The sequence below is a fragment of the Garra rufa genome, chromosome 17 (genome assembly GCF_049309525.1).
Source record: "Garra rufa chromosome 17, GarRuf1.0, whole genome shotgun sequence".
NCBI classification, from domain to species: domain Eukaryota; kingdom Metazoa; phylum Chordata; class Actinopteri; order Cypriniformes; family Cyprinidae; genus Garra; species Garra rufa.
In genome coordinates, this window is record NC_133377.1 from 8,971,916 (window position 1) to 8,999,442 (window position 27,527).

At 36.4% G+C, this 27,527-nt stretch overlaps 1 protein-coding gene across 2 annotated transcripts; it reads left to right on the top strand.

Annotated features, from left to right (window-relative positions):
- Nucleotides 1–340: 340 nt before the first annotated feature.
- mgat1b (alpha-1,3-mannosyl-glycoprotein 2-beta-N-acetylglucosaminyltransferase b) lies at nt 341–26,150 on the top strand. 2 transcript variants are annotated; one of them, XM_073821936.1, is made up of 3 exons: nt 341–721; nt 19,612–20,525; nt 24,195–26,150. In XM_073821936.1, the coding sequence occupies exons 1-3, from the start codon at nt 712–714 to the stop codon at nt 24,894–24,896; spliced, it is 1,626 nt and encodes a 541-aa protein (XP_073678037.1). In that variant the 5' UTR covers nt 341–711; the 3' UTR covers nt 24,897–26,150. The 2 variants fall into 2 exon arrangements, with proteins under 2 accessions (XP_073678037.1, XP_073678038.1); XM_073821937.1 differs by lacking the exon at nt 341–721 and adding an exon at nt 3,800–3,860.
- Nucleotides 26,151–27,527: the final 1,377 nt, after the last annotated feature.

The following is a 27,527-nucleotide window of genomic DNA, read 5'->3' on the forward strand; positions in this document are numbered from 1 at the left end:
TAAGGTACACCTTTGTACCTAAGGGGTGAATATTAGTACCTTAAAGGTGCATTAAGTACAAAAGTAAATAATAATAATGAGCATTTTTGCATTCCCGTAATTAAAAAAAAAAAAAAAAAAAAAAACTGATACAATGCATAGTTACAGTGATCCAGACTGTATTTGATTTTTTGTCTGTGTGATTCACTGTTTGAATGTATTGCAGATATATCAAGCATTCAGCTGTCCATCACCGCCTCACGACGGTTGCTAAGGCATCTTGTTGCTAGGGAAATGGTCAAGGGGAGGGCAGCGCGAAGTGGGCGGGTCCTACTTAATGAGTCAATCCGGAAGTGGAGAATCGCTTTGCCTGTACACACACACAGAGCGGTAGCGGCGTCAAATGAAGCCCTCCATCAGTGCATAACTGTTAACACGGCCGTTGAAACAAGCGCCCGGAACCGCGCGTCCTCACCTCGCCAGCTGATATCGCTGCATACCGTACCGGATGTGAAACACGGAGCGGGACAGAGCACACACACACACGGGGAAAGAGGGAAATGGGCGACAGCTGCAGGAATGGAGAGAGCCGAATATTGACAGCAGCGCCGGGTGAAGGCGACCGATGATGAAGAGGATGATGATGAAGAGTGAAAAGTGAAGCCCTCGTTCTGACGGTCTGCATCTCTTCGGTCACGGCCATCTCGCTGTTTAACCCCATCCTGTCCAGAGATGATGAAAGGTGAGAGGGAGGAAAGCGGTCGTGGTTTGCGGTGTGTAGAAGTGTTAGCCACTGTTACATTAACAGCTGTTGTGAGTGTGAACGCGAAACTGTTTGTATTCAAATCAGAATGTATCCATGAATATATCTTGTCGGTGTGACCCTGACAGGAGTTGTAGCTTCAGGCAGGTTTAGTGCAGAGCATGATCTCTTTCTGTGGATTAAAAGGGGAAAGTCGGTCCGGTTGAACGGAACGCGGACCTTTAACATCATGTCTGGTCAGTTCCGCGTGTTTTGGACTTTCTGCTGCTGTTGTGATGACAGACTTCAGCTGTGGGACTCAAACACACACACACACACACACACACACACACACACACACACACACACACACACACACACACACACACACACACACACACACACACACACACACTGGTCAAGCATGTATAAACCATGATGCCACGTCATCTTACACTGTAACTAAACTCACTATTTTACACCTCAGACAAACACCTCGAAAATTAACCATGGTTTTGTTGTTGTAAAAGTGTAGTAACCATGTTTTTTTTTTTATGTACCCACAGTTTTACAACAAACATCCTGGTTAAACATGGTTAGTGTAGCAAAACCATGATTAATTTGTGGTTATCATGATTTAACTATAGTAATCATGTTTTTTTTAACAAGAAAAACCATAACCATGGTTAATTTTATTAAGGAATATCAGGATCAATAGTGTTGTTATTTGTGTTTTAAAGGGTTCTGTTTAAAAAAAAAAAAATCTTATTTTATGTAATTTTACATAATCTTATTTTACATAATAATGTGCAATGTGAAATATAAAATGTATTAATAATGAGCATCCTAGTATACAGCCACGTTTGGAACACCAATTCTAGGTCCAGAACCTATGTTTTTATTGTTTTATAAAATTATCAAACTAAATCATTTTTAGTTAATTGTAATAATGTTGGAATAAAGTAAAACAGAAATCTGAGATGGAAAACTAAAAAAAAAAAATGCAAATAAAAATGGAAATGTTGACTTGCTGACTAACTGAAATAGGTTTTAGTTGAAGTACTAAATTAAACGAATTAAATGATAAAACTAAATTAAAGCTAAAATTAAGCTAAATAGAAATATTAATAAAACACAAAATAATACAAATGCACATAACAGAATGATTAAAATGAAACCTAAAAATATATATTTAAAAAAGCTAATTCAAAAAATGTACACTGAAAGAAAATGTAAAAAAAAAGTTTCAATCAGAAATTGCTAGTAAATTTCAGAAATAATGCAAAATATGAATTTCTTGCTGTATCAGTAATGGATATAAAATACCTTTTTTTAATCAGTGAAATGTACAGGCATATTTGGCACACTCGACAATAACCCATGTTTTAACCCATGTTTTAACCCAGTGTTTTAGTTTATTGAAACGATGCTGGAATAAAGTAAAATAGAAAATCTTAGGTGGAAAACTTAAAACAGTCGAAGTAAAAAAAATAAAAAGTATATAAAAGTTCAATAAAAATAATTTACACTACAACACAAGCTCGTAAATTTCATTAAAAAAAGTGAATTAAAAATGTGTTATTAATGAATATAAAATATATTTTAATCAGTGAAATGTATAGCTGTTTGAAACACCAATTCAAGGAATAGAACCAGTGCTTTTATTCAGTGCTATAAACTTAAACAAAAAATAGAAATGTTGACTTGCTGACTAATTGAAATAAGTTTAAGTTAAAGTACTAAAATTACTGAAACTAAATTAAACCATAAACTATAAAATATGTAATACAAATAAATTAAGCTAAATAGAAATTTTAAATAAACACCAAATAATACAAATGCACATAACAAAATGACTGAAACTTAAACTAAAATTAAAATGAAAACTGAAAAAATAAAAATAAAAACTAATTCAAAATGTTAAATTAACACTATAATAGTATGAAAATGATGCTTAAACAACACTGACTGTACACTAAAAGAAAAATTTGATTAGAAGCTATTTTCATTTACAAATTTCTAGTAAATTTCATAAACATTTTAAAATCTATTATATTTTTATCAGTGAAATATACAGGCACATTTGAAACACCAATTCAAGGACCAGAACCAGAATTGTTTTGTAAAATGTAAAACTATTACAAATAATTTTAAGTTAATTTAAATAATGCTGGAATAAGGTAAAATAGAAATCCTAAATGGAAAACTTGCTAACTAGATAAAATAAATTAAATTTGAAGTAGTGAAATGATATAAAATTAAATTAAAAACTGTATAAAATATGAAATATAACGAAATAAAAAACAAATTAAGCTAAATAGAAATATTAATAATAAAAATGTCCGTAACAGAATTAATCAAACCTAAAGTAACACTGAAATGAAAACTGAAAATATAAAAAATTAAAGCTAATTCAAAATGTGAATGAATACTATAATAGTATAAAACATAATACTAAAATAACCCTCACTGTACACTGAAAAATACAACTCAGAAACTCACTCATAAATTGCTAGTGAAGTAATGCATTGAATTAAACAATATTTTAAAATAACAAGACTGAAATGTTTTTTTTTTTTTTGTAAAACGTGTTCCAGCAATCTTTGTTTTCTTTAGAGTGTCAACCAATCACCTTTCTGACACTGTATATCAGTGTATAATCATAAGAAATGAAGAATATAGCATCTCCTGCAAAAAGTTTAAGACGTTTCTGAAATCTGTTTTAATAACTGTTTTATTTCAGTACCCATAACTGCAGCAAAGCTATAACAACAATTATGGTTCTCATGGTGCATTTTTGTAGGAAAATGTCATTGTAATTCTTCACTTCAGCCGGACATTTCTAAACAAGCGTTTCACTTTTTATTTTGAGAACTGTAAAGCAACTGCACTTCAGTCTTAACAAAGGAAGTGAATGGACCTCTCAGGGTATCACACGTGTTAATGCGAGTGAAGGAGGGTGTTAAAAGTACTATGGAGCGTTAACTGGCGGCGCTGGCTCTTTGCATGGGTACAACACTTCCCTCCCCTTTCCTTTCCTTTCTCCTCCCCTCCTCTTTGGCTCATCTGATTCTTGCTGATCAGCTCCTTGTGAATAGTTGGGGAAGAGAAGTGGAAACACAGTCAGCTCTGTGTCCAGGTAATGCTAAACAATACCTCTTTACTGTTGCTCACGATGTAGTACCAGACACGAAACTTTTGGCCGTCTTGTTTTACTTTGTGGTTCTTGGAACTTCATGATCTCTGGGCGTCTCTTCCTCTTTTTTTTTTTTGTATATATAATGTTTACCCTATTGATTCAGCTCTTTCTTTTTATGTTTGACTTATTTTTGCATGTACAGTCTTGTTTAAAAGTCCTGTCTAGTGGACACATTTGATTCCAGGTGTTTTTGATGAAAGCTTACGCTTGAAGCATGTGTGCAGGCGCACACTGGGAACTGGTTGTGTTTTGTGTCTTGTTTATTCCTCAGGAAAAAGCCTGATGAGACGAGTTCCAAACCCATCAAGGCCTAAATGGTTTGCGTCTGTCCTGCTGATTGTAGATTTGTGAGTGAGTACTCTAGCAGGGTTAAGTGGAGATTAGTTAGCTGGTTGCAGCCAGAAGATTACTAAGGTTATTAACTGCACGGCAGACACCTTTTCCATTCAAAGCACTTCATTAGGTGGTCTTTTGATGTCTGTTGTCACATCGTCACACTCTCTTTGGCTGTTTCAGAGTGTGGTTTAACCTTTAAGCGCTGAAACGTGTTTAAGGTTGGATCAGTTTTACACGTGTGGTCTGCAGAGAATGACGAGTTGTCTTATGACCCCCCTATTGACTTTTGTGTGCAGCTCTGTCTGTCACAAACAATGAATGGACTTTGTCATTACGATGTTGTTTTTCTTTTTTTTATTAGCTGAATGGTAGTTCCGACTGGTGTGAGAAAAAAAACCAGGTTGCTTTTAGTAGTAGATTTCCTGTGGAAATATTGTGCTTCAGTGCTTTCAGATGCAGATTGTTACTTTTTTTTAACCTTGTTTCTTTAGTTTCACTCTGAGAGTGAAATTACATACTACCAGTGTTATAGCTGTCATTTTTATCCATTATAGTATATAAACAATAAGCTGTTGACTAGTACTTCCCCATGATGTCACGAATTTACACTACAAGTCAAAAGTTTTTGAACCGTGAGATTTTTCTTCTGCTCACCAAGCCTGCATTTGTTTGATCCAAAGTACAGCAAAAACAGTACAACTCTGAAATATCTTTACTGTTTAAAATAACTGGTTTCTGTTTGAATGTTTTAAAATGTAATTTATTCCTGTGATTTCAAAACTGGATTTTTAGCATTATTATTTTAGTCACATGGTCCTTCAGAAATCATTCTAATATTCTGATTTGCTTCTCAAAAAACATTCATTACGTTGAAAACGGCTGATTAGAATGTTTTCAGGTTTCTTTGAGAAATGGGAAGTTCAGAAGAACAGCATTTATCTGAAATAGAAATCTTTTGTAACATTATAAATGTCTTTATCATCACTTTTGATCAATTTAAAGCATCCTTGCTTCATTATGAACTGTTTCTATAATTTCTTTTTCAAAAATAATTTATATTTAAAATTTAAATGAAATGATTCCTAGCTCTTGAATGGTATAGTGTATACAAAAAAATGCTACAAAAGCTTTTTATTTCAGATAAATGCTGATCTTTGTATCTTTCTATACATCAAAGAATCCTAAAAAATAAACCCAACTGATTAAATATTGATAAAAAATAATAACAACAAATGTTTGTTTAACAGCAAATCAGCATGATCATGTGACACTGAAAACTGGAGTAATTATACTAAAATTTAGGTTTGATTACAGGAATAAATTGCATTTTAAAATTGATTCAAATAGAAAACAGTTATTTTAAATAATATTACTCAATATTACTGCTTTTGCTATACTTTGGATCAAATAAATGCCTGCTCAGGAGAAATGCCTTTTTTAAACTATACTAGAGTAATTGTCGATAAATTGCAGAGGTGTAAAAAGTACTCAAATTTTACTCAAGTGAAAGTACAGATACTCAGTGAAAATTTTACTCAATTAAAAGTACAAGTATCTGGCCAAAAACATACTTGAGTAAAAGTAAAAAAGTACAACTTAAAATTGTACTCAAGTATTAAAAAAGTAAAAGTACTGACAGACATACAGAAGTATGATTAAAGGGAGAGAAAGATGCAAAAATGCAATGGCAGAGGTCAAACACATATATCTAGTGCCACAACAACAATAAAAATGAAGCACAGAACACCGAAAAAAACTAAACGGGGAAAGGTATTAAAAGGAAACTCCATCCTTTCCACTCTCATGCCATCCCATATGACTTTCATTTATCAGATGAACACAAACTAAGAGTTTTCAAAAAAAAAAAAAAAAAAAACCTACTTTCCATATAATGCAAGAGTATGGGATATCTAAAAATGACACTTCAAAAACTATAAACAAATGAATATAACAGTAACTTAGGCAACCACTGGTAATGAATCAGGGTCTCCTTAAGTGAACTGATGTAAGATATGTAAGAAAAATACAAAGACTAATATTTTAAACTTGACCGTCAAGTTCACTTTGTGTGGTTTCTGAAGTGTTCCTGTCCCCTTGCATTATATTTACTAAAAATCTTTGCTTGTGTTCATCTGAAGAAAGAAAGTCATGAACATCTGGCATGACAGAGGTTTCAGATAATGATGAGAGAATTTTCATTTTTGGGTGAATTATCCCTTTGAAGAGCAAGATTTGATGCAGAGACAAAACATATTCCAGACAGAATACAATGTGTTAAATTAATGAGAAGAGTCATAGAATTAAACAAACAACATTAACACTTTGAAAGGCCACTTTTTGTGGTGTCTATTAAACATCACTGTCTAAAAGGATAATTGATCTTTTAATTGTTTATTTGGGGCACTTAGAGTTTTTTTCTCAGCAAATATTGATAATTATTTGCACCTAATTTGATTAATTCTCTTCTGTTTACCATATTTAATGTGCATAAGATGAAATAAAAATGTAATGTACTTTTTAAGATAAAATAAAATTGTAAGGAGTAAAAAGTACTGTTTTTTTCTTCAGAAATGTAATCAAGTAAAAGTACAAGTAGTCAGTTTAAATTGTACTTGATTAAAGTACAAATCCCCAAAAATAATACTTAAGTACAGTAATCAAGTAAAATTACTCAAGTATTTTACACCTCTGATAAATTGGAAGATATCTGGCCACATTGGTTAATAACTGTACTTGCTAAACCAATCTAACATAATTCTGAAATCTGCATACTGCCCAAAATAAAGTTATGAATAAGGGGAGGGCCGATTATCGTACCAATATTTTTATGGTTATCGTTATCAGCCGTTTTCAAAACCAACTTGCAATTTATATAATATATATATATATATATATATATATATATATATATCAATCGATTAAAATGTTAAAATATATGTTTATTATTAGTGAAACCCGACATAGAGCATGAAGACTAGACATGTTTCAAAGGTCATAGATGTTTTTCAAATAACTTGTTCATGTCTATTCGACACATGGAAAAAAAGAACATAGAAATACCAGGTTCCCATTACTTCTCTTTCTTTGCACTGAGCAATTTACATACACAAGCCTGTTTACATTATTTGCAGGACAGGGCAGCTCACTTATTCTGAACATGCAAAATGTACATTTATTATTACATTTGTTTGCCTCTCGGTGCTAGGGGTGGGTATCGTTTGAATTTTATCGATTTCGATTCCGATTCCGATTCCACTTATCGATTCCGATTCTTTTCGATTCCCAGTTTCGATTCCGATTTAGTAAAAAAAAAAAAACAACAAACACAAAAGTCAAACATTAATATATTAAACATGTTTATTTTCAGTGCTAGATTGCAACATATTATTTTATCACAGGGGTTCTCAACTTTTTTATATCAGGGCCCCCTTCTTCTCGGGTCAGTTTTGCAAGGCCCCCCTATGCCTGACATTTCCTCTAAAGGTGTTTATTTTTTAACCTTTTTTATTAACCTAAACATTAGTTTTGCCTTTTTATTTTTCTCCTGCATGTTATAAAAAAAATCAAACAAACTTTAAATTAAAGCTATACTTTTGAATTTAAAAGAAAATCCTCTGCTCTAACTTTTTAACATGAATACACATATACAGATTTAAAGCACCTAAATTATTTAATTCAGACATTCTTCACAACTTCAGAGTACTCTTTCTTAAGTTACTGAATATCTACTGTTTGTATTTATTATAAAATAAACATATAAATGAAAAATACAGTAAAACATTGTAAATCTGTTTATGCTGGTGCTCATATGTGCTTAAACACCACTGACCCTTACAAGATCCACCTCTATGGGTAAGCATTCATTATAAAAAACTCACAGGACATTCATTTTGAAAACTATGCAAATATTTTGAAATTTCACGCAAAAATACTATGGATCAGAGCACCGAAAGCATGAATAGTTTGTGAATCAACAGCGGACTTATGCATGCCTAATGTACGACTCCGATATACAAGAATGAATACATTAGGTATGCGCGAGTTCGTTACTATTACTCTGGTCATCTTTGCCTTCACATTACCGGGAGGGTTTGTTTCATGCAGCCAAGAGATGAAGTAGATACCTGTCTTCCCGCGGGGGTATAAGTGACTTTTATGTGGGCTTTTGCGGGACGAAATAACATATATTCCTTCTGGAGTGGGCGGGCGCAGGACTAAAATCCGTCCCTTGCAGATCTCTAAGATGAAGTTTGCATGCAGCGGTAGATTTGTCTTCGGTTTTTACAAAGCGTAGACACACTTTTAAACGCTTACCGTGATCCATCTTTTCGACTGATGTTTACATTACCACGTAAAGTCCTGGCAGATTGCACGCGCGGAAGGTCCTGGCAGATCACTAGATGGAAAAAATGCAACCAGGAATCGAAACGAGGAATCGAAATTTTAATATTATAACAAGTATCCGATTCTTTATCTTAAGTATCCGATTCCAGAATCGGAATCGATTTTCGATTCCCAACCCTACTCGGTGCCCACATACTGTACTGTCATTTGATGCAGCCAAGTTCTCCACAACCCAAGTAATATGAAACAATGAAATCCTGAATTATGATCATGATTCAATCGCTGAAAATAACCATTTACCGGCATCTGGACATAAGTCACTATTCTCTGCATTATTGTTGTTTTTAACTTCCTGTTTGAATGCTTTCACAATCCTTGGACTTTTTAGGAGTTTACCCGTTTAAAGTTATGTGATCGCAAAAACCTGCTTCTTTTATTTTTTACTGATTCAAGAGCCTGGTCTCATGAAAATGCGTACTAGTAGCACGATTTTCTGTTTCTATTTGGCGTGCAATTAATAAGCTGAAATTAACTTTGATGTGCATATGAAATGCATGTGTTTGCTGTGCATATAATACGCCGTTTTCGCTTGCATACTCGTATGTGACTTTACGCATCAACCCCACAGCACCAATCCTAACGTAGACCGACTCCGCTTGCATTCATTCAATGTGGCAGAAGTGCCGGTACACACGAAAAAGTGCAAGTACGCAAAAGGATAAAATACAGAAGTGCCTGCGTACCGGCCCACTTCAAGCACTGGAAGCAACATAACATCTGGTTTAACTGAAAGCGTTGCTCCACTGGCGCTCGCTGAACAGAGCAGATGCAGATATAAAGAGAGGGAGGTGCGTGCGCATTGGGAGACCTCGCGCTCGTTCGGCAGCCCTTGTTATTCTTAATTTTAACATTCATTTTTATTTTTATTGCAGATATATGTATATCGGTTCAAAATATCGGTTATCTATTTGATCTGTAATAATCGGTATCGACATCGCCCCTGAGTAACACAAATTGGTTGACCCCTATTATGAATGATCCGACTATGATCCGTCCTGTGTCTAACAGGTTTTGTTTAAATATGAAATTTCTGAAAATTAAGCAAAGAGGATGTTCCATTGTTAGCGTTACTTAAAAGGGGTCATGCCATGGATTTTTTAGTTTTGTTTTAATTTGTTCCTTGAGGTTCACTTAAAAGCATAATAAAGTTTTTGTGGAAAAAAGATTATTTTCAACCTTTATGACCCTCTTTTTGAAATGACCTTTTTTTAATGAGCGTGTCCTTTAAGGTTTCTCAGTAATGTGCCATTGTCTTTGCATTGAAAACAGTATCAACACCCCCTCGCTACTGCATGTAGTGTTTTGACAACATCATAAAAAAAGACATTTCCAGACAAAGCATCATTAAATCATTTACTTACAGTTTGTGATGCAGCTGCAGTCAGATCTACAGTCGTGGCCAAAAGTTTTGAGAATTACATAAATTTTGGAAATTGGAAAAGTTGCTGCTTAAGTTTTTATAATAGCAATTTGCATATACTCCAGAATGTTATGAAGAGTGATCAGATGAATTGCATAGTCCTTCTTTGCCATGAAAATGAACTTAATCCCGAAAAAAAACTTTCCACTGCATTTCATTGCTGTCATTAAAGGACCTGCTGAGATCATTTCAGTAATCGTCTTGTTAACTCAGGTGAGAATGTTGACGAGCACAAGGCTGGAGATCATTATGTCAGGCTGATTGGGTTAGAATAGCAGACTTTACATGTTAAAAGGAGGATGATGCTTGAAATCATTGTTCTTCCATTGTTAACCATGGTGACCTGCAAAGAAACTCGTGCAGCCATCATTGCGTTGCATAAAAATGGCTTCACAGGCAAGGATATTGTGGCTACTAAGATTGCACCTAAATCAACAATTTATAGGATCATCAAGAACTTCAAGGAAAGAGGTTCAATTCTTGTTAAGAAGGCTTCAGGTCGTCCAAGAAAGTCCAGCAAGCGCCAGGATCGGCTCCTAAAGAGGATTCAGCTGCGGGATCGGAGTGCCACCAGTGCAGAGCTTGCTCAGGAAAGGCAGCAGGCAGGTGTGAGCACATCTGAACGCACAGTGAGGCCAAGACTTTTGGAAGATGGCCTGGTGTCAAGAAGGGCAGCAAAGAAGCCACTTCTCTCCAAAAAAAACATCAGGGACAGATTGATCTTCTGCAAAAAGTATGGCGAATGGACTGCTGAGGACTGGGGCAAAGTCATATTCTCCGATGAAGCCTCTTTCCGATTGTTTGGGGCATCTGGAAAAAGGCTTGTCCGGAGAAGAAAAGGTGAGCGCTACCATCAGTCCTGTGTCATGCCAACAGTAAAGCATCCTGAGGCCATTCATGTGTGGGGTTGCTTCTCATCCAAGGGAGTGGGCTCACTCACAATTTTGCCCAAAAACACAGCCATGAATAAAAAATGGTACCAAAACACCCTCCAACAGCAACTTCTTCCAACAATCCAACAACAGTTTGGTGAAGAACAATGCATTTTCCAGCACGATGGAGCACCGTTCCATAAGGCAAAAGTGATAACTAAGTGACTCGGGACCAAAACGTTGAAATTTTGGGTCCATGGCCTGGAAACTCCCCAGATCTTAATCCCATTGAGAACTTGTGGTCAATCCTCAAGAGGCGGGTGGACAAACAAAAACCCACTAATTCTGACAAACTCCAAGAAGTGATTATGAAAGAATGGGTTGCTATCAGTCAGGATTTGGCCCAGAAGTTGATTGAGAGCATGCCCAGTCGAACTGCAGAGGTCCTGAAAAAGAAGGGCCAACACTGCAAATACTGACTCTTTGCATAAATCAAGTCAAGTCACCTTTATTTATATAGCGCCTTTTACAATACAGATTGTGTCAAAGCAACTGCACAGTATTTAAACAGCACAATAGTGTGTAAGTAACGCATTATTGTAACAATCAATTTTCAGTTAAAAGCAGTTCATCAATGAATTCAGTGATATCATCGTCAGTTCAGTTCAAATAGTGTACGATATCGCTGGAAAGTGTCCCCAACTAAGCAAGCCAGAGGCGACAGCGGCAAGGAACCAAAACTCCACAGGTGACAGAAATGGAGAAAAAAACCTTGGGAGAAACCAGGCTCAGTCGGGGGACCAGTTCTCCTCTGGCCAGACCAAACAACAGTTTGTACCAATGTCTGATTGTAGAGAACTCATCAGGATCCTGTGGTGTAGTGCCGATGGCCGTCAAGGTTGGCGAGGTCTTTATTGGTGATCCGCCTTGGAGCTCATCTGGTTGACATCCACGGCTATTGAAGTCATCTCTAGGTGGTGATCCATGATCTAAGCTGGGTACGGACTGGATCCGGGGGACTGGAGTGACCATCTGATCCGGATACAGGCTGGATCTGGTGGCTACGGTGACCTCGGAATAAGAATGAAACAGACTAATATTAGCGTAGATGCCATTCTTTTTACGATGCAACGAGTGCATCAGGTGTTATGGGAGGTGTTTTCGGTTCCGGTTGACCTAATTAATGCAGCCTAACAATCCTTTAACGGATTTGAATTATAGAAATGTGTTAATGATTTTATGTGTAAGCCAGGTTAAAGAGATGTGTCTTTAATCTAGATTTAAACTGACAGAGTGTGTCTGCCTCCCGAACAGTGTTAGGTAGATTGTTCCAGAGTTTAGGCGCTAGATAAGAAAATGATCTGCCGCCGGCAGTTGATTTTGATATTCTAGGTATTATCAAATTGCCAGAATTTTGAGAACGCAGCGGACGTGAAGGACTATAATACGATAGGAGCTCGTTCAAGTACTGAGGAGCTAAACCATTGAGGGCTTTATAAGTAATTAGCAAGATTTTAAAATCTATACGATGTTTAATAGGGAGCCAATGCAGTGTTGACAGAACCGGGCTAATATGGTCATACTTTCTGGTTCTAGTAAGAACTCTAGCTGCTGCATTTTGGACCAGCTGGAGTTTGTTTATTAAGCGTGCAGAACAACCACCCAATAAAGCATTACAATAATCTATCCTTGAGGTCATGAACGCATGAATTAATGTTTCAGCATTTGACATTGATAGCATAGGTCGTAATTTCGATATATTTTTAAGATGGAAAAATGCGGTTTTGCAGATGCTAGAAATGTGGCTTTCAAAGGAGAGATTGCTATCGAATAGGACGCCTAGGTTCCTAACTGATGACGACGAATTTACAGAGCAGCCATCTAGTATTAGACTGTGTTTTAGGTCATTACTTGTGGAGGTTTTAGGTCCAATAATTAATACCTCTGTTTTTTCAGAATTTAACAGTAAGAAGTTATTCGCCATCCAGTTTTTAATATCAGCTATGCATTCTGTTAGTTTTTTGAATGGATATGTTTTTCCGGGCTGCGAAGAAATATAGAGCTGAGTATCATCAGCGTAACAATGAAAGCTAACACCATGTTTCCTGATGATATCTCCCAAGGGTAACATGTAAAGCGTAAAAAGTAATGGCCCTAGCACTGAGCCTTGAGGTACTCCATACTGCACTTGCGATCTAAATGATACCTCTTCATTTATTGCCACAAACTGATGACGGTCAGATAAGTACGATTTGAACCATGCCAGTGCACTACCACTAATGCCTACATAATTTTCAAGTCTATTTAAAAGAATGTTGTGGTCAATAGTATCAAATGCGGCACTAAGATCCAGTAGCACTAATAGAGAGATGCAACCACGATCGCTTGACAATAGCAGGTCATTTGTTACTCTAATTAGAGCAGTCTCAGTACTATGATATGGTCTAAAACCTGACTGGAAATCCTCGCAGATACCATTTTTCTCTAAGAAGGAGCATAATTGTGAGGATACTACCTTTTCTAGTACCTTTGACAGAAAAGGGAGATTCGAAATTGGTCTGTAGTTAATTAATTCATAGGGGTCAAGTTGTGGTTTTTTAATGAGTGGCTTAATAACAGCTATTTTGAAGGTTTTGGGGACATATCCTAATGATAGTGACGAATTAATAATATTCAGAAGAGGATCTATGACTTCTGGAAGTACCTCCTTTAGTAGCTTAGATGGAATAGGGTCTAACATACATGTTGTGGGTTTAGATGATTTAACAAGTTTATACAATTCCTCCTCTCCTATAATAGAGAATGAATGGAATTGTTCCTCAGGAGATCTACAACGCACTATCTGATGCGATACTGTAGCGGGCGGCTGTATGGTTACAATTTTATCTCTAATAGTGTCTATCTTGGAGGTAAAGTACGTCATAAAGTCATTACTGCTGTGCTTTTGGGAAATGTCTAAACCTGTTGCTGCTATATTTTTAGTTAATTTAACCACAGTATTGAACAAATACCTAGGGTTATGTTTGTTTTCTTCTAAGAGAGATGAAAAGTAATCCGATCTGGCAGTTTTTAATGCTTTCCTATAAGATAAATTACATTCACGCCAAGCAATACGAAAAACCTCTAGTTTTGTTTTCCTCCAGCTGCGTTCCATTTTTCGTGCTTTTCTCTTTAGGGCGCGGGTATGATCGTTATACCACGGTGTTAGACTGTTTTTCTTAATCTTTTTTAGGCGCACTGGAGCAACTGTATCTAAAGTGCTAGAAAAGAGAGAGTCCATAGTTTCTATTACATCATCAAGTTTTTCTGAGCTATTGGATATGCTGAGGAATTCAGATAAGTCAGGAAGATTACTTACAAAGCGGTCTTTTGTAGTAGAAGTGATGGTTCTACCGTATTTGTAGCAAGGAATTGAATTAACAGTTTTAGCTATCTGGATTGTACAAGAGACTAGATAATGATCTGAGATATCATCGCTTTGCTGCAGAATTTCAACGCCATTAATATCAATTCCATGTGACATAAATGTCATGATATTGTCGATAAAAGCCTTTGAAACGTATGAAGTGCTTGTAATTATATTTCAGTACATCACAGAAACAACTGAAACAAAGATCTAAAAGCAGTTTAGCAGCAAACTTTGTGAAAACTAATATTTGTGTCATTCTCAAAACTTTTGGCCACGACTGTAATACTGCTTCATCTTTCAACAAATGTTTCTTTGTAAACTCTCCATGACACTGTGCCTTGTTTATAAAACAACATGCTTCGATCAATCCTCTGACACGCTCCAGGATGGCATTAAAAATAACTATCCACTAGTTCCTTATGCTGGGATCCTTCTGATATCTGTACAAAGACACGAACGAGCTGTTTAAACCAAACACGTCTATTTGTCCGACAGACAACAGACTCAAGTATACTGTATCCAGTGTAGACAGCATGATTAAATAAATGCTTTGATTATAATGAGGAGGACGTCATGAGCTATGAGGCTTGCAAGATATTTTAATGGTAAAAAGGTCAAGGCAAAATTCATTTTCTCATGTCATGACCCTTTTAATCGAAAATTAAAATTACAATACTTGACATGAATTCACTGTTTATCACCCTGACTTCTTGTCAGATATTTTTTCTTAACTGTAATTACAATACGAGATGAGTTCACTGTTCATCACTGTGATGATTTCTTGTCAGATATTGTTTCTTAACGGTCATTACAAATTGAGACATGAGTGTAATATAATTATACACAGGAAAATGAATGTGGAATAAAATGTAATCATCTAGTTTAGTTAAAAAGCATATTATACATTTTTTACATAATTTGTCAAAGATTATGTAGAAAACAGAGGTTTTTTCAGCATATGTCCCACCAAATATTGCAAAAAAAAAAAAAAAAAAAAACGTATTAAAATTTACATTTAGAGGTAACTCTAATAAAATCTGTTTTCATGTTATATTTTAAAATGAGGTATTTATTTCAGTAAGTAAGCCTGCATGCCATCTAGGAGGATACAGTATTTAATATTTCTCATTGTTTGGCGGTTACACCATTTGACATTTTCATGTACATTCAGTCTTAACTTTTGTAAAAAAAAAAAAAAATGGTGCATATGTTATTTTTAATTACATAAAATCAATAAACACGCAGTATACATTTTAAAATACCTGACCCATATATTATATTTCATATGCTATCTTTCAATTTTATTATATCTATGTGCATGTACACTACCGTTTAGAAATTTGGGGTCTTTTTATTTTTTTAAGTAATACTTTTATTCAGCAAGGATGCATGACATCATTGCAAGATATTTCTATTTCAGCTAAACGCTGTCCATGAAAGAATCCTGAAAAAAATCTATCATGGATTCCACAAAAGATTGATTTCTGTAGGATCATGTGACACTGAAGACTGAAGAAATGATGCTGAAAATTCAGCTTTGATCACAGGAATAAATTACACATTAAATTACACAAAAAGTTATTTAAAATTGTAATATTTCAAGTTTAAAAAGAAATGCAGCCTTGGTAAGCATAAAAGACTTCTTTTAAAAGCAATATACCAATAAATTATACCAATCCCCAAACTTTTGAACAGTATTGTATATCAACAATATCAGCAATTCTGCTTTTTGCACACTGGCATGAGTCTTGGCTGGTAGTAGAAATTACAGTTAGTAATTAAATTATTAGACTGTATGTGACCTTTGCACTAGAATTTCCTCTCTGAGATCAATATAGTCAGTCCGTCCGTCTTTCTCAATGTCAGTTGCAGCGTGGGATGTTTGCTGTTACACAACGTTTGCACTAACATGCTGGAGTCCACCTGGATAATGTTGTTTTCCTTGTACGGGTACTGCCTGCATAATTCTCGCCGTCCTTCACGAGTGCCATGGGTTTTGTGTCTAATGAAAAAGTGCTTACTCAAAGAATATTTATGACCTCGTAAATCCACACAGGAACCACCGGGCAATGCCACGTTTCTGTTTTAGGTTGGATGGATGTTCAGTTCTGCTGGACTGTCAGCACACTGAGACTCTTCTTTTGTCAGTGACAGACTTCTGTTCATTGGCCATGCCACATGGTAACATAAAACCACACTTGGCACTATAGTGAAACTGACATCATGAGACTGAATCTTTCTAAATTTCACTCGGGAATTGCAGGCCTCGTTTAGAAGGAAATTCCTGTCTGGTATACAAACTATGTTGGTCTGGCCCATTTAGAAAAAATAGGCTAGCTCTTGTTAGTAGCCGGCCCCTGCCGTCCAAAGACGTTTGGGGTCATGAAACGCATCAGCTAATTGGGATCCAGAACTGCTATCCTAGCTGTGATTTTTGGTTCAGACAGTTAAAAAAAAATCACCATTGACTGTCACTGTAATTACAAAGTACTCTTTTGCAATGATGGCGCACGGCGGTCTGATCAAACTGTCAGTTTTAATTACTCTGGAGTGCCCTCAGCCTGCCAAGAGCTGGGTTTGCATAGTTTTCAAAGCATGCTGGGAAGTTTGTACTTTCTACAGCCCTCCTGTGGAGTGGGGTGAATGAAATACTCTAATTTGTGTTCGAGATGAAGGCAGCTGTAGTACAGATGAAATATAGGCGAGACCGTCAGTGAATAAAAGATTTAAGAGCAATCATACTGCGATAAACGTCTTTACATGGCCTGATATTTCCCATCCAAACCACACCGAGACGAGACGTGAATGTAAAGACTAGACATGTGGTGATAAATGTAGTTGGAGCCGTCACAAGAGATTGTGGGTGACTTGTGGGTAACTGGCTGCAATGGATGATTCATCATAACTGCAGTCAGCAGTTTTGAAGACAAACCTTCGACTTCTGTTCAAGCAACAGAAATGCTTGGTTACAACTATTGTTGTGTATTACTTCAGCAATGAACCTTAGGCAGGGTTAACGCTGGCGCTGTAAATTCTATGAAGTAGAAATAAAGTATACTTGAATGCACTGAAAACACTTTTTTGTGCTAAATGCAATTTTAAATGTTATACACTATAAATACACAAATAATGTTTTTTATTTCAGCAGTACTCCAGTGCTCTTGAAAAAGTATACTAAATACCACTAATACTTAAAATGGATTTTTTTTGTGTGCATTGAAATAAAGTATGCTACCGCAAAAATATACAGAGGATCCCAAGTGATGAAAGTGCACTTCCATAATGTACCTAAAGTGCTCTATTTTCTCGCACTAATTTTGTACTTAATATACTAAAAATGATTCTTCAATACTTCCTAAAGTACTCTTAAGAATATCTAAGCGTTTATGTTCATTAATATGAACTAAAATGTGCTTTTAACATAATATCTGTATTAAAAAATGTATTTAGTTACCACTTGTTTCTATTAAAAGCACATTATAGTTCATATTTATGGTGTCTCAAAATAGCACAGTAAGAAGTAGAATGATTTTTTTTGTATATTCAGTAGAAAATTTAAAATAAAAGTACATTATGAAAGTGTATGCGTACTGAAATAGTGTATTTTAGTGCACTTTTTCACCTGGGTAAATAGTCAGATTTTTTTGTTTAATAATAATAATAATTATTATTAATATAATTTGAAAGAAATACATTTTGGAAATAAAAAGCTTTCAAATCAAGCAGTGTATTGAACCTTAAGATGAAAAATGTTTTTTTGTATATTGTTTTTGATTCATCAGGCTTTATGAAAACTAAATGTATTAAAAATTAATTTTTCATTGCATTTATAGTCTTTTAAACATTTACATTTATTTAGTCAAACCTTTTTCATTTCCCTAAATTTGGTAGTCAAACAAAGGTACCAACAAAGGATAAAACCTGGTTACAAATAAATCATATAAATATACACTGCCGCTCAAAAGTTAGGGATCAGTATGTCTTGTAATGTTTTTTTTAAGAAGTCTCTTATCCTCATCAAGGCTGCATTTATTTGTTTAGAAAATACAGAAAAATGTATTACAAAAATATTACAAAATGATATTTATTATTAGAATTATCAATGTTGGAAATGGTTGTGCTGGCAAATATTTTTTTAGGACCTGTGATCCTTTTTCTAGGATTCTTTGATGAATAACAAGTTAAAAAGAGCATTTATTAAAAAATATAAATCTTTTCTAACAATGTAAATCTACGCTATCACTTTTTATTAATTTAACACATCCTTGGGAAATAAAAGTATTTATTTAAAAAAAAAAAAGAATACAAATGTACTGACCCCAAACCTTTGAACAGAAAAAAATACTTTTCCATTTTAAATCAATGCTGTTCTTTTTAACATTAAAAGCAGCACAACTGTTTTCAACTTTGATAATAATAATAATAATAATAATAATAATAATATTTAAAATGATTTCTGAAGGATCATGTGACACTGAAGTCTGGAGTAATGATGCTGAAAATTTAGCTTTGTGTCACAGGAATAAGTTACATTTTAGAATATTTTAACAATTAGAATATATTAACAATTAATATATTTTTCATTATTATTATTATTTTTATTAAATTAAAATAGTATTTCACAATATTACTTTTTTTTCTGTATTTTTTATCAAATAAATGCAGCCTTGATGAGCATAAGAAACATTTTTAAGAACCATTAAAAATCTTACTGATCCCAAACTTTTGAGAGGCAGTGTATTTTACACACTGAATAATATCATTAAAATGAAAATATGAAGACAAGAACATGAGTGAGAATGAAGTGAAAATTTAATATCGGAAAAAGTACAGTGTCAGTAAATATTTTTAATTAATTAACCTGCTTTAACCGATTTGATACAATAATTTTCAACATGATTTTTCCATAAACGTATACAATGTTAAGGGGATAGTTCACCCAAAAATGAAAATTCTGTCATTAATAACTCATGTCGTTACAAACACGCAAGTCTAGTACTGTTGGGAAAGTGCATCAAAGACTGATACGGAAGAGAAGAAATTGTTGAAGAAAGTAATTTTTGTTTTCTTTGCACACAAAAAGTATTCTTGTAGCTTTGTAACATTGAGTAATTAATGACAGAATTTTCATTTTTGGGTGAACCTTTCAAAAAGACATTTGTTCTGTGCCTCACTCTTGTTTGTGATTGATAATTTATTTAATTCTATCTTTATCTCTAAATTTATATCTTCCTTTTCTCCTATTTCTAGCAATTTCCTCACTGCGGTCCCTTGTGTGGTGTCACTGGGCCATGGTTCGCAAGAAAGGATCTCTTATTTTGTGTGGAGCTTTTCTATTTGTCGCCTGGAACGCCTTGCTCCTCCTCTTCTTATGGGGGAGGCCTCCTATTGGCCGACTTGGTGAGGGAGGCGGAGCTGAACCAGGGGCCGGAGAGGAGTGGGGAGGTGGAAAATCAAAAATAAGCGGAGCTAATGGATTGGCCGGCGAAGTGATCAGATTGGCCGAAGAAGTAGAATCAGAACTGGAGACTCAGAAGAAGCTCCTCAAACAGATACAAAGTCATAGGGAACTATGGGAACAGAGGAAAGAACTAGGAAAGAGGGAATCTGAGGACACAAAAGATGTAAGGAACGTTGAGGAGCCTAAAAAAACTCAGCAGATTCCTGTAGTACCTCTAAGTCATAAAATTGTAGATGATACAAAAACTGTTACAGGAAAACATGAAGTTTTAATGGTTATGCCACCTCGGCTAGTCACGAAGGAGCAGGAACAGGAACTAGAGGATAAGAAAATGGCGGAAAATGAAGTAGGCCATACTAAGCCAAGCCCTCAAATTATAATCCCAATTCTGGTCATTGCCTGTGACAGAGTAACAGTGAGGAGAAGTTTGGATAAACTGATACAGTACCGTCCTTCTCCTGAGCTTTACCCAATCATTGTCAGCCAGGACTGTGGTCACGCAGATACGGCAAGGGTAATTGGCTCCTATGGCAGTCAGATTACCCACATTAGCCAACCGGATCTCGCGGATATTCCAGTGCGACCTGATCACAGGAAGTTCCAGGGTTACTACAAGATCGCCAGGCACTACCGTTGGGCCCTGAACCAAGTGTTCAACGTCTTTGCTTACTCCTCAGTGGTCATTGTGGAGGATGATCTGGAGGTAAGATCGTGAACGTGTTTTCATTTATGACTGGTTGTCATATTTGTCCTGCATTTGAACATCATTGGTTAACCAGATGTGCATAGTGAGAGTGCCCAATCTCAAAGGAAGCCACGTTTTTCCTCTTTTATAATTCATAGAGAGGAATTTTGATAAGAGCTTGTCTCTCGCTCAGAGGGAATATTTTCATTTGCACATTTCTGAACCCTTTCCTTTGAAATTCTCACAGGTGAACTGATTACAAAGTCTAATATGCACTAAAAAACCCATTAATAGGACCGCGCTTGTTGTTGTGAGTTTTCTAAAGGAAGGGATCAAGGTCCTTGTTTAACTTGCTATTCAGGCAAACATGGTTTTTGCATACTCATTAGTTTGTTCTGTGATGGATTTGATGGCTGTCGTTGCGCTGCTTTAAAGGTGATTTAAATGGTTTTGTTTAAACAAACCTCTGTACTCAAGGGGAAATAGAGTTACGTTCAAATGTCATTGGCGAGTAACAGTGTCCATGAACACCACATCTTTTCAAAATCTAATTAAAACCAGTTCGTACTCTCTGATTATGTCATGGTTTAAATAGTTTTGAGACTTTTAACTTTTTCAGGAAAAAAAATATTTGAATGACTGTGGTGTAACCAAGTTAAAAAGTAGTATGTACCTATATTCCTTATACCTTGAATTATATATATATATATATATATATATATATATATATATATATATATATATATATTTGCGTACCGACATGGTTGCAGCTGTTAATGTACTGTAATACTGCATAAGAATTTCTATTTGAACTAAAAGCATAATTATAGGCTATTCTCTGCCGTTTTAAAAGCACAATGCAAGAACGTGACATTTCATTCACTGACGATTCACTGGATTGGCAACCCGCCAAACTAAAAGCTTGCTAATTTAGGTTTGAAAATGCTGAAAATTCACCAAAAACAGTAAATATTATTTTACTGTTTTATTTTAGGTTTACTATAAAAGAATTGTATTTTTATATTATATTTCCTTTTTACTACTACCACACTTTATTATTTTGTTTATTATTTTATTAAAAAATTAGTGTTTTTTTGTGTAGTGTGAGGACCAAACCAAATCTCCAGGTACTCTTATGAGAACCAGGCTAAAAAACCAAAAGGTCAAATATATAAATATTTCTTTTAGGAGTTGAATCCTTTCAGGAAGAACCTGAAAAATGTCATAATTTGTCAAAAAATATCATATATCATCATAATATCATCATGATATCATCAAGCACCACTTTTAAAAAATAAAAATAAATCTCTAAAACAGGGGTGTCCAAACTCAGTCTTGGAGGGCCGGTGTCCTGCAGAGTTTAGATCCAACTTGCCTCAACACACCTGCCTGAAAGTTTCTAGTATGCCTAGTAAGACCTTGATTAGCTTGTTCAGGTGTGTTTAAAAGGAAAGGAGGGAAAGGACGTAACATGTGGTCAAGTATGGTGTCCCATACTCTAAATTTGTGCTCTGCATTTCACCCATCAAAGTGTACAAACACAGTGAGTAGTGAACAAACATCCGATACAGTGGGCAGCCATTTTTTGCTGTGGCAACCGGGGAGCAACCTGGCGGTTTGGTGCACTCAAGGGCACCTCAGTTGTAGTATTGAGGGTGGAAGAGAGCACTGTACATTGACTCCCCACACCTAAAAATCCCAGTACTGAGACTCGAACCCACAACCTTTGGGTTACTTTTCTAACCATTAGGCCGTGACTGCTTTAAGCTAAACTCTGTGGGACAGTGGCCCTCCAGAAGCAGGTTTGGACACCCTTCTAAAACATTCTGAATCAGAGGTGCCCAGTCCTTTTCCTGGATATCTACCAGAAAGTTCAGCTCCAACCCTGATCAATCTCTTCAGTAGCACTTGATAATTCCAGACCTCTGGGTTGGCACAGGGCTGAAAATTGGAGTCTGCAAGTAGGCTAATCTCTAGGAACAGGATTGGACATCTGCCTGGAAGTTTCTAGCATGCCTAGAAAGACCTTGATTAGCTGTGTTTAATTAGCATTGAAACTAAACTCTGCAGGACACCCGCCCTTGAAGAGCAGGATTGGACACCCCTGTTCTAAAACATACAAGATTAGGAGTTCCCAATCTTGCTCCTGGAGATCTACTGTCGTGCAAAGTTCAGCTCCAACCCTGATCAAACACACTGAGACCAGCTAATTAATCTCTTCAGTAGCACTTGATAATTACAGACATCTGGGTTGGCACAGGGTTGAAACTGAAGTCTGCAGGTAGGTAGATCTCCAGGAACAGGATTGAACACCCCTGGGCATTTTGAATCATAAATAAGTTTATTAGTCCAAGGGTGTCCAAACTTGTTTTTGGAGGGACCACCTTGCCTCAACACACCTGCCTGGAAGTTTCTAGCATGCCTAGTGAGACCTCGATTAGCTGGTTCAGGGTGTGTTTAATTAATCCTGCTTCTGGAGGGCCACTGTCCTGCAGAGTTTAACACCAACCCCAAATAAACACACCTGAACCAGCTAATCAAGGTCTTACTAGGAATTCTGCACACCTCCATGCAGGTGTGCTGAGGCAAGTGGGAGCTAAACGCTGCAGGGCAGTGGCCCTCCAGGAGCCCTCCAAGTCTGAACATCCTATTGAAGAAGTCTCCAAACTTGGTCCTGGAAGGCAGGTGTCCTACAGAGTTTAGCTCCAACTCGCCTCAACAAACCTGCCTGGAAGTTTCTAGCATGCCTAGTAAGACCTTGATTAGCTAGTTCACATGTGTTTAATTAGGGTTGGAGCTAAACTCTGCAGGACAGTGGCCCTCCAGGATAGAGTTTGGAGACCTCTGTGAACTGTGCGTTTACTTCATGGCGTCCTCCATTCATCTGTTTTTGACGTTTGTAAACGCCAAGAGAAAAACATGTCTATGTAGGCTGCTTCAGAGTTCCTGCTGAGTTCCGAATGCAACCAGAAAAAGGGGAAATTGGATCTTGGAAATTGGATTTCACATTCGTAACAAGCATTTTGATAGGAAAGGTTGACGAATACAAAAAAAACCCCAGAAAAAAACGCATACGAAAATTTCTGACTCAGTGTGCAATTTCCTAAACAGCTGTCATTATCGCAAACGATTTCTTTCGATTTCATAATTGCGCGATTAAATCATCTGCGATTAATGATCTTTTCCGTGAACTACGGCTCTTGTGTACTAAATGCTGCTCCATCTGAAAGCACCTGTTGGAGATTTACTACTGATTACACAACTGGCTTTACTGAATAAATATGACAATCGCCTTCGAATAATCGTGCAGCCCTACTTGCAGCCTACTTCCTAGTTTGTCAGGAAGTTCTGAAGCTGATATGTAAGAGTAATTGTGAAAATGTTGTCTGTAGTGGCAGTAGTGCCAGTGTAATCCAGGTTCTCTCCCTCAGATTAGCACATTTAAGTAGTTACTGGATTAACTGTGATGGTAACATTGGTTAAGCTCTACTGAGCACCAGAGATTCCCTAAGGCTCAAACACACATTTTTTTTTGTACATGGTTATAAAACAGCCAGCTGGCTTAACAAATGTTCACCTAACCATCTTTTAACACATCTAGACTGCTGGGAATTTCTGTCCAGAGATGTTCTTGTTTATCATCTGTGGTTCTTTATGTCTTTAAACTGCTCTTGTTTAATCTTGTAGGTGGCCCCTGACTTCTTCGAGTATTTCCGTGCGCTTTACCCCATCTTGCGATCGGATCCGACTCTGTGGTGCATTTCTGCCTGGAACGATAACGGACGGGATGGGTTGGTCGACCCAGGCAAGGCTGAACTCCTCTACCGGACAGATTTCTTTCCCGGTCTCGGATGGATGCTTTTGAAGGAAGTCTGGGCCGAGCTGGAGCCCAAGTGGCCCAAGGCATTCTGGGACGACTGGATGCGGAACCCAGAGCAGCGGAAGGAGCGCTCGTGCATTCGCCCTGAGATCTCGAGGACTATAACTTTTGGCCGGAAAGGCGTCAGTTTGGGTCAATTTTTCGACCAGTATCTGCGCTACATAAAACTCAACACTGATTTTGTGCCTTTCACTAAACTGGACTTGTCCTACTTGGTCAGGGAGAAGTACGACGTAACCTTTGAAAAGCAAGTGTATAGCGCCCCTTTGGTGAAGGTGGAGGAACTACAGCAAGGTGGAAGCCTGAAAGGCTCCGGGCCTTTTCGAGTTCAGTACTCCAGCAGAGACAGCTACAAAGTACTGGCCCGCAACTTGGGAGTTATGGACGACTTGAAGTCAGGGGTTCCCCGTGCCGGTTACAGGGGCGTAGTCAGCTTTATCTCCCGTGGACGAAGAATTTATCTGGCTCCCCCTGAGGGCTGGACTAAATATGACACCAGTTGGAGCTGAGGAGGATGAGCTTTGGACCACAAAAGACCAGAAAGAGAAAACTCACAACTATTATTACAAGTATAGGAGGAGAGAAACGCCCTCTCAAACCAAAGAAAACAGAGGCAGGGTGTGAAAGCTCGAGGAAAGGTTAACTCTATGATGTGAGTATACAATAACTGCTGTTTTGTTATGGAGGAACACCCAGGAATGCTGGGAACAGCACAAAAGTCGATGCATCGTATTTGCGCAGCAATCATGCAACAATCTTCCCTCAGAGAAAATCGAGTTACGCTGCAAACAGCTCCTATGCAGAATCGCTCATTCTGACATGGAGAAAAATCATCTGATGTTTCTTTTTTCTTATTTGAACATGTTGACATTTCTGTTGATTTTTATCATCAATCCAAAAGGCATATAGAAGGTCTTATATTTTATCCTACCACAGTGTGAGTTGGGTGAATCTCATGAAAACACACATTCTAAAATCAGAAGAAATAATATTTGCATATGCAGAAAAAACTTTTTTCCGACGCTATATTCATTGCAAACTCTTTTCTCAGTGATTTTAATTATAACAGGAATTACTGTATAATTAAAATATATTATTAGTGTAATAATATTTTATATACACAATAATGAATTATTTGCATTTTGTTTTTTTTTGCTTAAAAATGTTCTTGACATTGAGATTCAGCCTTTTAAAACCAACCTAAGTGTTAAAAGCCCTTTTGAAACAACTTTTATCAGTCCCTGACATCATTCTAAATGAAGATTGTGTATAATTGTTGTCTAATTTGATCGATGCATTCATATAAAAGCGCAGACTCGTTCATTTGACTTTTATGTAGCACCGTTGACTCTATGAAGTTCAAGCTTGTTGCCAGAAATTATTCAAGGCTTGTGTAACTGACATACCAAAACTCTGGACAGCATCTCTTCTGTGCCATTCTGTTTAAGTACTGTACTTGAACCTGTTTTTGTTTTAACCGCTCTTCCTGGACCGGGGGAGAGCTCTCATTGCTTTTTAAAGATGTTGTAGGTTTGTTGCAAAACCAGTGGTCATAGAAATCACTTTATATGTTCTTACGGATGAAATGAATGGATTTCAGTAGGCCAGAGGAAACATTTTAATGAAATGTAATGTATCTAAATGTTTGGAAGTGATCGGATATTGATGCATATGCAGTATGAAGAAGTGTGAAACCACTGCCTGACATGTTTATAACTTTAATACATTGAGAATAAAACAGACTATTTTGATATTTGACAATATATGCTGTTTTTTCTGTCTTTTTTGTCCATCCCTTTGTGACCCTGGACCACAAAACCAGTCATAAGGGTCAATTTTATGCATTTTTTTGGGCAAATATAGCTCTTAGCAATGCATATTACTAATTGAAAATTAAGTTCTAATACATTTATGGTAGGAAGTTTACAAAATGTCTTCATGGAACATGATCTTTACTTGATATCCTAATGATTTTTGGCATAAAAGAAAAATCGATAATTTTGACCCATACAATGTATTTTTGTGCTACTTATGACTGGTTTTGTGGTCCAGGGTCACATTTAGGAAAAATCTGTAATTTTCTCTTCAAAAATGTACTCGTTTGAGGTTTGTAAAACGTGTTCTTTCTGTGTCTTGATGGTTGTTAAAGCTGAAATCCTATCTTGAGACTTCCTTCCAGAGATCATTTTTCCAAACCCCCAACATCAGCACTGATCCAGGCGCCATTGTGACACCTTTGACGTCCCTGTCGCTCCAGATTTCCTTTCACACTCCTCTTGTGTCCTGTTGACTTCCTGTCTCATGGCTCTGTGTTGTTGACTTACCATGTTCTTTTCCTGTTCTTGTACAACCACCAGCAACTTTCAAAAAGCCAAAGGATGTGTGTTACTGATTAGATAGATTGGATGTTCATTTTGTGTTTCTTTAGCCATTAATCTGGATCATTTTTTTCTGAGAAATGGGCAGGGGTGAATCATACTGGAACTGGATCTCATTCTAGCATGATTGATTAACTGGTTGATCATATTGCACATCATGTATCTAGTGTGGTTTCACATTTTATGACTTGAGCTAGTTTGATAGATCTCTTTCAAGCCTCAAGAGAGTGGAATCTGGAAAACGTTTTGCATATCTACAGAAAATTGGCCCCAAGAAGGAGCTGGTCTCAAACCAAGATCAAACCAAGACAGCTCAGTTTTTGCCAAGTTTTATGCAAACAAAACTAGGTCGTCTTATACTGAAACAAAGCCATCGATACTGAAAACACTCGATGCAGTGTTCAGTTGACACGTCCAACTCCCATGTGCATTAAGTTGCACTGCAAACTCAAAGTTCAAAGTATTGCATTGGAAACGAGTGATGAAAACGGCAAATTTCAATTATGTGAAAAAGAGTTAATGCGAACAAAGGGAGATAGAAACACATTTACCAAGAAAATGTGCGTTTCCATTACAGATTTGCGCAAAACTTTGGCGGTATTTTATAAATGTCGATTAAAAAGTATTGCGAAATAACGCCGCTCCATTAACCGATGTTATGCGACTTAAACGTATTTTTCCCCTCTTGCGATAAGTCATGGCAACTGACTGGAATATCGCATAAAACATTTGCGAAAAAAGCATTGTTTCTATCCAATGAGT